Below are 16,136 nucleotides of genomic sequence, written 5' to 3' on the forward strand. Positions count from 1 at the left end.
ACTGTGTCAACAGAATCGAATTGTTGTATAAATGAAACAATTGTACGCCTCACTGTGTTTGTTAATAAATAAGTTCGTAATAAAAGAGAATCATATTAATCTGTAATGTAATAAATCCCTAGTCTCTGCATCGTGAATAGAATATCGTTTTAATCCACACTCTCATGGTTTCTTTCATTCACAAAATTATGATATAAATATCATGAATACCGCGTATTAATCGAATACCAAAATAGTGTAATAAAATTCCAGACAAGAATTCAATAACCCAGCAGGGAGAACGCTTTAATCGCTCCATTTTTGTTGTGAAACTCTCCTACACAGCTGGATATTAATTGCCTAATAAAAGCAACGTTCCATAAAAAAATTTTATTAAATAAATAGCTAATAGGATACGTACGGTGGAAAATAATTTTTCTATAATAAATCTTTCCTAAGTTCAGAAAACATATATACTTAGACTAAGAAATAAAAAATAATACGTCCATTAAAAAGTTAAGTATAATCCTAGGATTGATCAAAACTACATTAACAACGGATTACTAATAACGCAACTAACATGTAAAACATCTATATCGTAATAAAATTATCTTGTAAACTAAACAGATAAAAACACACAAAATTATCGTAAAACGAAAGGATCCATCAAGAGTTTGAGTGACTTAATCGTTCAGCAAATGACAAGCCCAGATCCCGAAAACGAGGGGTTAACACCCTCTTTTTCGTGGCAGCTACAATGTCAACGTTAATACAAACGCACATAGTCGACTCGACATGGATGTTTACGTAGAACATTTTTAACGATTGTTCCAGGGAAGGGACGGCTCTACCCGGCCTACAGTTTGAGCGGCAGCGAGGGTGAGGAAAATTCGCCAAGCCTGCGAGGTCGTGCTCCCGCCTACCCTCAAAATAATCACCAGACCACGCAATCACACCTGAATCACTACAACGCCAGTCAGCATAAACAACGTGCCTATCAACAGCAACAGCAGCATCCCCTGTATCATATGCCCAGCACTGGTGCTGGACTTAGCGACACACCAACTTCCGGTAACGCGTCCGACGAAACCCTCACCGACAGTGACTTGATCACTGTTGCCCGTGACTCTGCTCTGCTTGTTCATAACGGTGAGTAACATTATTTGTTCCTCAATTCCTTCAAATAAAACAAATAAATTAGCGTTAGTTTATTGAAGAAGGACATAAGCGTTACTTAACGAAAATAGAAGCGGGGATGGAAATTATAATATGATACTATTTGTTATCGCTTTGTTTAATATATTTGTAGGGATTTTAAGGAAATCAGTCACTTTGATTACTTTGATTGACTGATACTTCTAGCGTTAAGAATCTCAAGCCTACAACGCACATTCTTAGCATAGTCGAAACATTTCATAATCTCAAGTAACCTGAACACGCGTGAAGCTTATCAGAAACGTACCTTTTCATAATGTTCCCACGCAATAACTCTATTTCTCATCCGATGGTACATCTATTGCATACATCACCTTATTTGTTCCTCGTCTTTCACCGTGTAACAACATCCTTAAACGAAGTTGTCGTGTGAGTTTCGCGCTAAATGATCCGATTGACTCGTCTCGTGTCTTCCACGTGATAAATACCTTTCACGAGCAACTGTCCAGCAAAGACTTCGAATCCAGAGAGTTTCCAGGTGTTATACGAGACGAAGCTGGCGCAGGTTGGAGTAGACGTGGCTGTACCACGCTCGGTATACCTTCGAAGCGATACGTCATCCGTGACAAGCCGGTGTGCCGATAACCTCCGTCTCCGACAAACCCCCGTGTGTGGCCTCACACCTCATCGCGGCAACGACCATCCATCATGTTTGAGTAATGTAGGGACACGATTTCACGTTATTGCAAATGACCGACTCCGTCTACGTAGCAACGTACCTCTACTTCAGACCGATTACCATCCAAGAAACTGACCCTTTATTAGAGGCCATTATCGATCGCGGCCTGTGGCCCTGATTTTCAGCTGCGAGGTCAACGCGATCCACGTTCAAGGTGCATCATAATGTATTGGGTTGTTCGAAGAGTTTCTAACGAAATTTAAGGAAAGTTAATTTTAATAACTTAATTTTGTAGAAGTAGAATGTTATTAGTGGACTGTTGTCGAATGTTTATGAGATTTCAGTGAAATTTAAGTGAAGGCTAAATAGAAATTTGTTTCACTCGTTAATCATCATTGCAACCGCTTCACTTGCCATACTCTATATATTCATTTTTTATTTCTTCGTGGAAGTGAAGGACGAGTGATCGAAGACGTTGTATCGTTGTTAATCCCAGCAGTTCGATACACATGACGCTACACTTGGTGTAACCACGAAGCGCACCCTATCGCGCATGACACGTTGCTTTCCACTGTCATGCTAATCCCTCGCAGGCGTAATTGCCGATTTATGCGCGGGAACATTGGTCTCGGAGCATAATGCGTACACAATGTGTCCCGGGGGTTTGGGATTACTTATCCCATGAAGAAGGAAATCGCACTGGTTTGATGGATGATGGAACCTTACGATCCCAATGTCTCGTCACTTTCTCATGAAACGTGGACGTACTTACTTAGTATAGAGTAGTCATGCTAGTGGAACGAAATTCGTCAGAAGCTCTTTATTTCCCTGGTTTCTGCACGAGACTAGAGACAGAGTCATTGTGATTCAGCTGAAATCTTAATGGAGTATCGAGAACCGCGGAGGAACGTCTATTATGAACTCGCCTGTTTCCCATTACGGTCAATAAAAGGGGAGATTCAAAGCACATTTTTTTGCACCGCAGAGTGAGGCTAGAAGAAGACGAGGAAAGGGGGGAAAGAGAGAGAGAGAGAGAGAGAGAGGAAGGTTTACTAGGTACGCTGACGTGATTTTAGTCCGCGATCCATTCTCCGCAACGCGACGCGGGGAACACTTCCATTTAGATGCTCATCTCGCGGAAAAGATTTCACGAGGATATATTACCGTGACGTTATGTCTCCTTTCGTTCGAGGAAACCGGAACGAGATGCTATCTTTGAAATAAACGATCACGGTTAAATGCTTTGCTTGCAATACGAACCATTAACGCGCACCCACGCTAATATCCTGCCTCTAGTACGAGATGCAAGCAGCGACGGGATGTCTTCCTCTAATTAATTTAAGACAGACACTGGTTACAATATGCTCGCGTCGATCTGAATTCCAGTAATTTCTTAAAATACTCTGCAATCGTCAAGTACAGTCCAAATAAAATATTTTCACGTTCGAATAATCGTGTAACTCTCGTCAAATAATTTCTAGTTAGAAAATCGTATTAATACAATATTCAGAAATATTGGTAAATTTAATGAAATATTCGAAAACAATATCAAATTTAATAGAATATTTCGATTAGTAAGTAATGATTCCCAAATTACATTTTTCTATGCCCTGTGAATAAAAAATCATTGAGTCTATCAAAGAACAATATAAAGGAAGCTCGAGAAATTAAAAATTGATTAGCAAGCAAGTTTGTAAGATGTTCGATAAACGATAAAAGAGAGAAATTTTAATGGAATATAGGCGGAGTGAGGATTTCAATTTATCGTTGAACCAGCTGTTTTGTATCTATCTATAAATCTACACGCCTAGAGAATCTACGACATGTTTACTTACCAATGTTAATACGGACTACAGTGGCAGCGTTATCCCTGGCAAGTATTGCTACTAGCTGGGACCTCGTAGATTACTGCTTGTTCCGTTATTGTAAGGTATGTAATTACTACACCCACTATCATCAGCATGTGTATAATTACTACATGCACTATCATCAATGGATATCTAATTTCTACACGTACCCTTGCCAGTGGGTGTGAAATTACTAGATGTACGATCCAACCTGCCCCTCTCAACTAATACGTGTACTGTGGATTGTACAGTTGCGAAATGTACTTCTTAAAATGAAAGTTAACGACGCATCAGAAATCTTTCGACGTTCAAACGATTACCTGATTCCCGTCAAATGGTTTTGACTTTATGTATCAGCATAGTTCGCCAAGGATTGAATTTTGTAACGTTATTAGCATAAAGTAAAGATGAAACACTTGTTTCAGCGGTATTACCTCTTATTATATAATGAATACGACGCACCATGTGCGTCAATACCAGGCAAAGTGTTAAATAATACTTTAGTTTTTTAAAAGCTTTTTAAAACTTTTTACACATTTCTTATTTCCAAGGGTGTCGGAAGGTTTTAAATGCTTTATGTGCAACTTGTTGCTCGTTTGGAATAATCTCCTACCTACTATAAGACAAAAATTTAAGAAAGGAAATTTAAATAGGGATTTGGAAATAATACGATTAATGACATTTATGTGAATAATTTAAAACAGAGAAATCCCCAAACTATTTGATAAAGCAAATATAATATTCGCGTGTTACTAAAAATTAGAGCTATTATCACAGATAGTAAAATCATACGATTCAACGATGAGCAATTATTTCAATTCCGCGTGTAACTTTTGTAAATGTAGTCTTTAATCGAGAATAACACACCATGTGATTGGCAGAAACTGTGAAACCCTTCGACACTCTGTTTCCTTGAATACCGATAGGTTGGTTTTTTACAGAGTTGCGCCAAGTTTTGACACAAACTATTCACTAATAGTCTGCGATATCTGAACGACTGGTATGTAACGTATAATGGCGGCGGAGAAAAGAGAAGTTCGCGGTGCAGTATACTCGTGGAATTCAAGGCAGCTGAAGGGGATGGTGGTTGAAATGTGGAATGTGTAGATGGGAATAGAACGGTACCAGTTTGTCCGTTCTTTTTCCGGACAAAGAAAAAAGAGTTTGTGAAATGAATGATAGGTGTCTCCAACTACTTCTATATACAAATTTTTATTTTCACCATTAAGTCTAATAATTTTCACTGACAAGTTTATTTCCTTTATTCGTAAGTTTTTTATTTTATCCAAGATAATTATTTTAAATATATTCTTCCCCTTCGAGTATAATTACTTGCAAGTTTTTCTCTTTGGAAGGAGAGACGAGTGTCTCTCTCTCTTTACTTCGATATATTACTTAGAATATGAAAAGAGTATATTTGAGAGAAATCGTAGGAAAAAAGCTATAATATTTCCAACGTCAATATTAAAAACTGTTATTACCGAAAAACGTTTGTCTTCCTATTATTTCAAATATGATGGCGGCTGCAGCGTACATAAATTTCGACTCTTTCGATGGTCGACTCGACTCTTGACCCACGTAGCAACCTCTCGCACAGTAAAATCAATGGAGAAAATTCTAATTGCTCCCTTTCGCGGAGGGCTGCTGCCACTCGAGCAAGAGACAAGATAATCGTTTGCTCGAACGCGAGAACGCGACGAGGGGCTATAGATCAGAAGAAGCTTCCGGAATTAATGTTCAAAGAGAAGAAAGCAATATACCAGAGGGGCGGAGAGAGATTAATTATCTACGAGACGATAATTCGTAAAGAGGAACGCAGGCAAGGTGTGCCGGGGTTCGTGATAAAGCGCGGTTTTCCTTCGTGTTGGAACGGAGTCGAAGGTCGGAAACGACGTGGATTAGAGCCGCGCGACCGGAATTTCGCGGGGAAATCCATTCCTACGCCGGAACCATGACCGACCCCGAGCCCAGCTTTCAACCAGGACGAATGAATACCCGAAGAGAACACGAGGGAGGGGGATTACTTCCGTCTCATTAGCGTGGGCCACGATTCCACGCGGCGAGATCGAGGAATTCGTCACGCCTGCCGACCATACACACCCACGAAAATCCTAATTCATTTCACGACGAAACCTCCAGTCTGATGATTAACCAGCCGATGATGACGGAAGCCGAATTTATCCGACGCTTCACGTCGCCAAATTACCCGGGCTGAGTCACTTCGGTTTTTGGTTCGCGCCATGTTGCATAATTTATAACTCTAATATGTCATATTGTAGCAGTGTTTATGAATAATGCAAGAAGTGAATCCCGGGAGGGAAAGATTTCTTGTTTTGTGATTCGGGATCATTAGTACATGTACATTGCCGTTTAAAAGTATACACATCTTGACCAATTTATGATAACAATACGCGAATATATATATGTATGTAATAACGTAAATCCTTAGTGTAAATCAGACGATCGACTCTGGAAAATCGAGTTTATTGTGGGAATAATTAAATTAAATACAATAACAGTTAATAACAAATCTACTGCAAATTTTACCTGTAAAATCGAGAATCGATTTTCTAGGTCCTAAATTACCATTTTTCTCTCGTGATCTATTCTATTCAATAAACGACTGCCGATAAAACAAAACAAAAGTAAAAATGTCGGTTTGAATTCTATGAAATTTACATATATATACGAATCAGTGAGAAAGTAAAGATCAGAACCAATACTTACTCTCTTCTTCTGGAATGAACGTATTATATCATATGAAATATTTATTTAAAATCATATCACGTTAAATACGTATCGTTCAGTTAGAAGTTTTAGGTTTTCTTATCATTCACGTCGAATTGCATGAAATGTAATACTCGTAAAAATAGCTGCCGTCTGGGTTGACCGTCATGAATCACGAACACTATCAAACTTGTACACGTAATTCGTTTCACGATTTCTGAAGGCGTACACTTTGTCAGCCTCCGGTAAATCAAAGAGTCACACACGTTCCGATCGAAAGGTTTCTCTTAAATTGAAAACGTCCGAGCCAGAAGTAAGATAAAATAAACAGGACGAATTCTGCGATCAGTACAGCCATACCACTTTTAGGATTTATTAAAGTATCGAATTACTTTAATATTTCTTGCAGTCGAACTCTATTTTTGATGATACGTATATTCCAGCTATTCCTTTGAATTTGCCTCAATTAAAGTAGAAATATAGTTTAAATCAAACATTTTTGCAAATAAATTATTATTTATTATAATTTCTTACAAAATCTGTATTTAATCACTGTAAATGCAAACCTAACTATATTGTATAATAATCAATATTAGGGAATTGTAGAGGAATTTATTCTGGAAAAGGAATCATATCAAATGACTCGAATTTTCCCTCTATATCACATAGAATAACACATATATTAAACATATTTAATTGAATATTCAAAATTTCATCAGAGAACGATATTTGATATTTTACGTATACACCAATTTGTTATATCTTTTTCAAGCCAAATAATCTATTAATGACATGAATTACTTTCAATCGCATAATTGGTATCAGTTACTTATAAATTAATTGCACATTGAACATATTGGAAACTCTAAACCTCTGATTAGGATCTTAACAATGAGTGCATCATTAAATGATTACATTTATAATTACCAAGTTACGAAATTCGAATCCAATTCGAATCATATGATATTCAGTGGAAATTATATAATACATGTTTCCCACTCAACATTGTTTTCATAAAACTTGTTCTACTTTATTGTTTACGAGATGATAAATTATTAGAAAAAACCTGTTATTTTTCAAATATAGAAATACGTACACTTAGAATTTCTATGCAAATTATGAACTTGGTTCGGTACAAAAATGTACAGATGCATAAATATGCAAAAATATATAAAATATCGAAAAAATATACGAAATATCGATCAAGTATATTTACTACGATTTTTAATAGATAAAACTCTACTTAAATTCTATTCTTTTAGCTGTCATAAAAATTCCCAATCTTGAGGAGAAAATGAAATTATCAATCGTTTAATAATTATCTTATTAAGTGGCAATATGACTTTATAAAATTAATAATTGATATTATTCGAATAGCCAATGGCTAAACTCCATGTGAATGGACAATACTCTTAGCGTGATAACCAAGTAATTTTGGATTAGAAGCATAAGGATATTACTGATAGGGCCTTCTGTATACCCTTATATATCCGATACCGGTTGTTAACGATATCCGAAGATCCTTTGTCGATGGCATTATGAGTACAGTTCGTTACACCTAAGGAGTCCGTGATTTATGTTTCAGAAGGCAAAAAACCTTTGTTGTCCGTGTAGCATGTTAAAAGAGCGAACCAGGGATATCGAATTTCGTCTTCGCCATTCAAAATTAACGAGCAGCTACCCTTTGGGAATCTTTGTAACAATCGGTACTGTTTCAACGAGTTACACAGGTACGCGCCCTTGTTAACAATCCGTTTGATCCTATTACAGACAGTTTCACACTGTGTTGAGCAATTTCTGCGACTCAAAAAAACCATTTCGCGTCCATCAATGTTTGTTACCGCAGAAAAAATCTTTTCATTGAAATAATTCCAAAATGTAACATTGCGTACTGACACTTTTTATTTTGGGTAAGGTTTGTGTCATGAATGATAAATAATACCAACTAAAGTATTATGTCAAAGTATTAAGTAGGTATTTAGTAGGTATTAAGTGGTTGAATAGGATATACATAAAAGTAAAATAATATTAAGAAGCATTCCTAAAAAATTTTTCATTTCCGACTTAGTTTTCGAGAAAATCATGTTTGAAAATTTATCTATTTATATATTATTAATCAAGTATACCCAAACATAGTTAATTCTGGACTGGTAAGACTAAATAATCGTAGAATCAAATTTTCTGTTTCACGCGTGATTGTCAAGCAAACAGAGTTTAAACCTGTTTAGTCGATAATCACTCTAGTACATGCCTATGATAAATTTTCAAATTTATTTTTCTTGCAAACAAAATGTCTTGTGAAAAAAATTTATCCTGCATATTCGATTTACATTCACACACGGAGTGACCTAATGTCAATTATTTAATTACATGTTATTCGGCCGGACCCTGTATATTGGTGTTCAAGATACGCACAATTATACCAATTAATGAATCAAAATCCGAATTTGCAGATTCTAAAGTTTATTCAAAAGACAAATATATTTATGTAAGGAATCAATCTTAATGCTAAAATCAAATAATTTTCATCGGTCTTTCAACCAAATATTTCACTGTGCGTTGCGACAAAAGTGCAGTTTCACCGCATTTTTGTGTAATGCGTATTAGATAATTACGTTTTCTTATTTCCAAGTGTTTCTTTAAAATTAAGAAAATAATTTTGACCAGCTTTTTGGCTCAAATACTCCACTGCTTGAGTCGAGGAGACGATACAATATGACGAACAATAAAAGGACAATAAGAGGGGCATGAACCGTTCCGTATGAGCGGATCTCTTAGGTCCCAGACCGATATCGGACGATTCAGTTGCGTGCAGCAATGGAAGTTTCGATTCACTGCGGAATTCTGACGAGAAGGTGGTGAGTTGCGTGTAGGCGTTTCGTAGCACGATCGTCTCGAGAGAAGAACTTCCGTGGCGTCCCTTGACGAAGCCCCGAAGACGAACGCCACGGTGTATCCTGTCGATCGTTTGGGGGAAGTACGAGCGAGCGAGAGGGAGTTTCATTTAAGTTAGAAATTGCTTCTTCCGCAGCGATGATGGGCCGCAAATTGGGCGCGAAACTGAACGCGAGACGAGAAGAATGTGAGAGAGAGAGAGAGAGAGAGAGAGAGAGAGAGAGGGGGGGGGGGGGAGAGAGAGAGAGAGAGAGAGAGAGAGAGAGAGAGAGAGAGAGAGAGAGAGAGAGAGAGAGAGAGAGAGAGAGAGAGAGAGAGAGAGAGAGAGAGAGAGAGAGAGAGAGAGAGAGAGAGAGAGAGAGAGAGAGAGAGAGAGAGAGAGAGAGAGAGAGAGAGAGAGAGAGAGAGAGAGAGAGAGAGAGAGAGAGAGAGAGAGAGAGAGAGAGAGAGAGAGAGAGAGAGAGAGAGAGAGAGAGAGAGAGAGAGAGAGAGAGAGAGAGAGAGAGAGAGAGAGAGAGAGAGAGAGAGAGAGAGAGAGAGAGAGAGAGAGAGAGAGAGAGAGAGAGAGAGAGAGAGAGAGAGAGAGAGAGAGAGAGAGAGAGAGAGAGAGAGAGAGAGAGAGAGAGAGAGAGAGAGAGAGAGAGAGAGAGAGAGAGAGAGAGAGAGAGAGAGAGAGAGAGAGAGAGAGAGAGAGAGAGAGAGAGAGAGAGAGAGAGAGAGAGAGAGAGAGAGAGAGAGAGAGAGAGAGAGAGAGAGAGAGAGAGAGAGAGAGAGAGAGAGAGAGAGAGAGAGAGAGAGAGAGAGAGAGAGAGAGAGAGAGAGAGAGAGAGAGAGAGAGAGAGAGAGAGAGAGAGAGAGAGAGAGAGAGAGAGAGAGGGGGGGGGAGGGAGAGGGAGAGAGAGAGAGAGAGAGAGAGAACAGGAGGCGTTAAGCAACGAAAGGAGATGTCAAATAATATATTGATTTTTGTTCACAAGTCGAAGATTACTCGGGTTTGAACAGCTGTCTTGGAAAACACGGATTGGAATTATCTTTGCTTCCAGATTTCCGAGAGTAATTCTTCGTGAAGAAGTAGATTTCGACAGATTGTGTATTGTTCAATTTTTAGTTTGAAATATTAGAAAGATTCTAATATAAAATGTTACGTAGCTGGAGTAAGGTAGGATTATTTGAGTCAGTTAAGTTTCAAGATCTGGAATTTTATGCGAAATTTAAAGGTACAAAAATGCATAGAACATGAAGAAATATGTAAAATATTCAGAGTACAACACTCGTCATAATTTTTAATAGGTGAAATATATATATCTTGACTTTACTCCTTCACTTGTATTCATAAAAATATAAATCTCCATAAAAATCCACAGTCTAATAATGATGAAAGAACGAGGAAATATCTGAGGAAAGCTATATTAAATAAGTAACAATAGATATAAATGGTATACATCCGTAATTATTATATTGCTATTATTACATTAACAGAAAAAACCATTTAAAGTGGATCTTTTGCAGAAAATTTCAAACAAAATATAAGTGAATTTCCATATACTTTTTGACGCCTTCAAGGTTGGAACGTGATCTTATTCACAACGTGGCACACAAAAGTGCTGGAAAAAAGTTAATGAACTTAAGTATACATAGAAACCCAGCTTACAAAGCTTTCTAAATTATTCCTCTGTCTCTGTTACTTTTTCCTCGACTTCTATTCCCCTTTTTGTAGAACCGTCTACTTACATAGTTTAACTTACGAAGATTAAAAGATAAAAGTATTGTTTCGTAGGCTTAGCGATCCGTATTTTCACATAAACGTCACTTTAACTAAGCCATCATACTAAACTTACGGTAAACTTAACGTCAACATGGTGGCAAGAATGAAATCGTATACAGGATGTTCCAGTAACCGTAGCACAATTAACAGGTGGAAAATTCTTTCTGAAAGAATAAATCGAAAATGTAGAATAAAATTTGTTCATACGGCACTACGTATTCGATAAAATCGAATTTAAAAATTTGTTTGACGTACATGTAATTAGCTAATTATCGACGGGCTATGAAAAAATATTCAACAGTGGGTTGTTCTACATGCGGAAACTAGTCGAAAATGTGGATTAACATTTTCACGTTTATGGCCTCGTTTTCAAGGAAATGCAGTCTGAAACGTATACATAATACATTTTCAAACTTCATTTTCTCGAGAACGAAACGTCACATGAAGAAACATTACTCTTCATTTTTTATTTATTTTCTTTTTTTGCCTTGCTGCTTGTTCCGTGGTTACTGAAACATCCCATAGACATGGTGATTTTAAATAAGTTTTTACATATCTCTTTAGTTTGACACTTGTTCGATAAATTGTCCACATTCCACATTCAATAAACCAAATCGTATCAGGGTAATAGGATTAACCCGATATACGGATTAGCCTACTTTCTCTCTTAGACATATAAGCTAAGAGCAGCTTCAAACCGCTTACAAACTACTTGTTATATTCCTGTCAAGATCATGACACAAACTTAGATTATCCTGGAACTACACGCAACTCGTTACGCTTTCGGTGATACTATCGCCCGCATTCAATGTACCCCGATATTCTCGCGTTTTCGGCGATCTCCATCGTTAATTAAGCCATGTATTTCATACCACGTTGATAGGTCGCGGTTAAATCTCATCGCATGATACTAAAAAGTAGTAAAAAGAAGAGGAAGTTATAGACAAAGTTTTAATGATTATTTCTTTTAATCTGACTCTGAGCAGTGTGATTTAAATTTGTTACAAATTTTGTTTTTGTGTCTTCTACTGCCACTCATTTGAACATAATACTTAAATAACATTCAATTAAATTTATGATATCAAATATGATATAGTACTTAATAAATAACAAAATTACATTAATGTTTTGAGCTCATCTGATTCATCTGTTGCTTCAATAGTAAAATAAAATTAAAAAAAAAGAAGACCAACAAATAGTTGAAAGTAGACAAACTTAAAACTCTATCTCTATTTGAACATTTTTGTTTCTATTTAGTACTAGTTTGCAAAGCAATTCGAAGTAAACTGCTTTCTCTCAACATGAAAACGAAGTTCACTAATCTAAAACAAAATTCGATTACTGCACACTGCTTTTTATCGTAAATTGAATGACGTAATTTGAATGTTCGTGAAGAGGTCATTTTGCAGTGGCTGATTTAATATTCGATTACACAAGGGTTACGAGAGTTTGAAGCTTCGTCTTGCCCTTTCCCATCTGAACGATCAAACTACCTTACCCGAGATATTTGGGATGGCCACGAAAAGCGATTCTCCCCAGCCGACGTCGTATTGTGTTATGCGTTCACCATAGAGAATTCTTCTTTGGGTGTACGATCGGCAATAATCAGCTATCAGCCCGTAGAACTAGCAGCCAACTATTCTCGTTACACCTGATAATCCGTTTTCAAAGGTTTCGATACCGCATCGAACTGTATCGTTACTGTGCAACAAGATGTAATAGCAATTATGGTGTTTTGGAGATTAGATCGTCCTTTGAAGTTACCAAATGTCTTTCATTCTTTTTTATGGTTTGCAAATTGGGTTATTAAGTGCTGGTGAACGTATTTCTTAAAAATAACAAAAATTATATTACGAAGAGTTTATACAAATACTATGATATATCGTGTATAAATATTATACAAAGAAAAATCTGCAATATATTATAATATGCAAATATTATGTAGGATAATTGTTGAGGTTGACTAATAGAGAAACGAGTAGATGAATTTGCAATAAAAAAATATATTGGAATAAGTATAGGTATAAGTATAAGTACTGGTATAGCGTATACTGATCCAGATCCTCACTCTTACATTGTCTCAATACAATAGGAAGAAGGTATGATAGAGAGCACATTCATATATTTATAGCAAAGAATATTAACAAAAAGTTAACCTTGGTATATAGCTCTAGCTGAAAGTTACAAGAAACAGCGATAGAAATCCACTTATAGCTCTTTTGTTTCTAGGTCTTGTAACCCAAAACAAAATTTATATTCAAATTTATATTCAAAACAATAATTTGGACATCTCTTTATTTAAAATTTTTTTCACTAAATTCTATTCTCTTCGTAACAGCGATTTCCAGGGCACGGATATACAAAAGAAAAGGTATAATGTTTTTCTTGAAGTAATTAATTCAATAATCTATCTTTCTTTAGAAGGCTTATATCTTTGCCACGGAGATAAGTCACTAATTCGTACAAGTTCGATATCTCATTGAACCGATTGGGCGTATAAACGCGATGTTCATACAAAATTATAACGATCCAAGAGATTGAAATTCATTTTTCCTAAAATCATGATTTTTGGATTACGTCATTGTTACAGGGAAGAAACGGGCACACGATACTAAAAAGACAATATATGAATTGACATATTACAATTTCTACTCTACAATTGCATTATATGATAATAAAATAACTTAAACTTCCGTGGAACATCGTTGTGAGATTCGTACACTGTGCAAACCGACTCTTGCTTAATCAGAAAAAGGGATGTAGTAGTGGAAAATAGAAAGACAGGAAGGAAACAGAGAGAAGACAGATTTGCGAGTCTATCGAAAATTCTCGTTGGCGAATCCGGCTGTGTGGAGCCCTTGAGACAACGCGGCCAAGATTACTCTGTCTTCGAGTAAGCGCAGAGTCGACGAAGGGTTACCCGTATTTAATTAAACTGTTACTTCGCATTGATTGCCAAACTTGGGGCCCGGGGCCGCTGCAGGGAAGATTATCGAAGTTCTGCGCGCTCCCACTTCGGCCATATCGAGAGGCTGCTAAGCAATCTTGCGAACTTCCAGTCGTGTGATAGCGCTAGCCTTCTTTGGTAACCTCGTTTTATTACCACCAACTAATATATCTATTCATATCGTCACGTCGTTCCGATAAAAAATATTCGAATAAAAGAAAATGAGATTGAAAAAGCTCGATGAGAGTGTGTATACCCTTGTTCAGAGGTATTAGGCTACTTGTCTCGTATCGTATGATAGAAGGTGATCACTGATCTAGATTGCTAGAGAAACAATTAATTAACCGATTGAAATTTTGTACTTGTATTTAGAGTAATTTTTCAAAATATAACAGGAAAAGGTATGAGTATTTTGCGAGAATTTTAGGGTAAAATGATAAATCAATAGTTGTAATGTTCACAGTTGTGTAATTTTTTGGTCTAACCATTGTTAAATACAAATGACACGCGAATAGGTTGTCAATGTTACGATAAAATATCGAAATGTACGAGTCACGGTCGAGTAAGCAGTATCTTCTTCGTAACATTCCTCGGTTCTTCTTCCTTTTCTTCCTAACACGCGCGATACGCTCAGCTGCTAGTGTCACGAGCAACTTCTTTACTCTTGGGAGTTTCCGTACGGCTGATTTCGATTTTCGATGAAACTTCACTGCTCCCGACTTCTTCTATTCGTACACTATTGCTCTCTCACCAATACTGGGGAATCTTCTTTGCTTGTTTACGAATTACCAGGCTCATTTCCATCCGTTTGTCCTTCGAAACTTGATTTCCACGTTGAGAGGACGAACTTTTACTGTTTATGCATATCCGGATGAAAGTGGATGCGTGATGATGCAGTCTGAGTGACCTATATCTTTGATGCATTTTATCTTTTGGAAATGAGATCTTAATAATTTGAAAGATACTTCGGAAGATATTAATTATTATAAAATTAATATCGTTGGTACCGGTGTGTTCGATCTTTTAAACTAAATAATTCATATTTACTTAGTACTGATTGGTAATAAATGGTATTCGGTACTTTGTATTAAAATCAATTGTAAAAAAGGTATTTTAATATTCTAAATTTGTCTTATCTCCTATCTTTATTTTAGATATTTTGTATATTTTTACGTATTACGTGTGTCTTACGTAAATACAAAATAAATGGCTATAGAAAGACTTGAATCATACTTTAAGAAAGCATGCGATTGAAATAAAACAGAATAGTTTCCTTATTTAAAACACGTAATTGATATATTTTCTGTCTTACCTCAATCTGTACTCGGTAAATATTGATATTGTCCTATTGATAAAGATTCGTCTTAACACCTTGTATAATTAGTAAAATTTTCAAAATACGCTTGAAGGAAATGATCTCCACTTAAATTCATTAATATATCATAACAGTTTAATTTCATGCTATTTGTTTAGACGATATTAAAACTGTGACAATAACATTGAATGTATTAGCCAGCCAACAACACTATTTTAAATATCTACGTATCACTTACAATTAATAAGAAATATAATCGGAGCAATTAACTAGTTTTAACCAGCGATTCGATTGCCCTCGATCGTACATTCGTAATGTTCGAACAGAAAATAGAACGACCCGAATCTCTTTTAATATCGTACTAAGTGGGGAATGATGTTCTTCCCTTCTCCGCCAATAATCGAGAGGAGCTCTATTCTGAGGCTTTCGCTACGTTATCACACTCAAGTTCAACCTATGCATTATTCAGAGAAAGAGTAGGCAGCCCGGTTCTGCCAGGGGATGGAAAGAAAAGAGGATACGAGGTAAGAGAGAGCCTATTAGCATCGAACCAAATTACTTTTTCACGATAACGTCATTCGTACAATTTGCTGTTATGGACGGCCGTAGATTTTTCAAGTTTCCTCTATTACCGAATTTATGTATTTGTGCCAGTTAAGTGATTCGATCTTGAACTTTGATAGAATAGTCAAATTTATTATATTTATGTGATGATGTACGTACTATTATTCACAGATCATACGATGCTTGCGATATATCACATCCGATAATTCTTAAATTATTTGGTGGAGAAATTAACCTATATCTTTGCTACGTCGCGTGAAACG

General features: G+C 36.5%; 1 protein-coding gene across 6 annotated transcripts in view; it reads left to right on the forward strand.

Moving 5' to 3' along the window:
• LOC100746173 (teneurin-m) overlaps positions 1 to 16,136 on the forward strand; it is a 662,892-nt gene that overhangs the window by 323,794 nt on the left and 322,962 nt on the right. For all 6 annotated transcript variants that reach the window (XM_033319245.1, XM_033319253.1, XM_033319252.1 and 3 more), the window contains exon 3: positions 814 to 1,128. In XM_033319245.1, the coding sequence (XP_033175136.1) occupies positions 814 to 1,128 (315 nt within the window). The remainder of the gene's footprint in view (positions 1 to 813; positions 1,129 to 16,136) is intronic.

This window comes from Bombus impatiens, unplaced genomic scaffold, assembly GCF_000188095.3.
Source record: "Bombus impatiens unplaced genomic scaffold, BIMP_2.2 scf_0142, whole genome shotgun sequence".
NCBI lineage: Eukaryota > Metazoa > Arthropoda > Insecta > Hymenoptera > Apidae > Bombus > Bombus impatiens.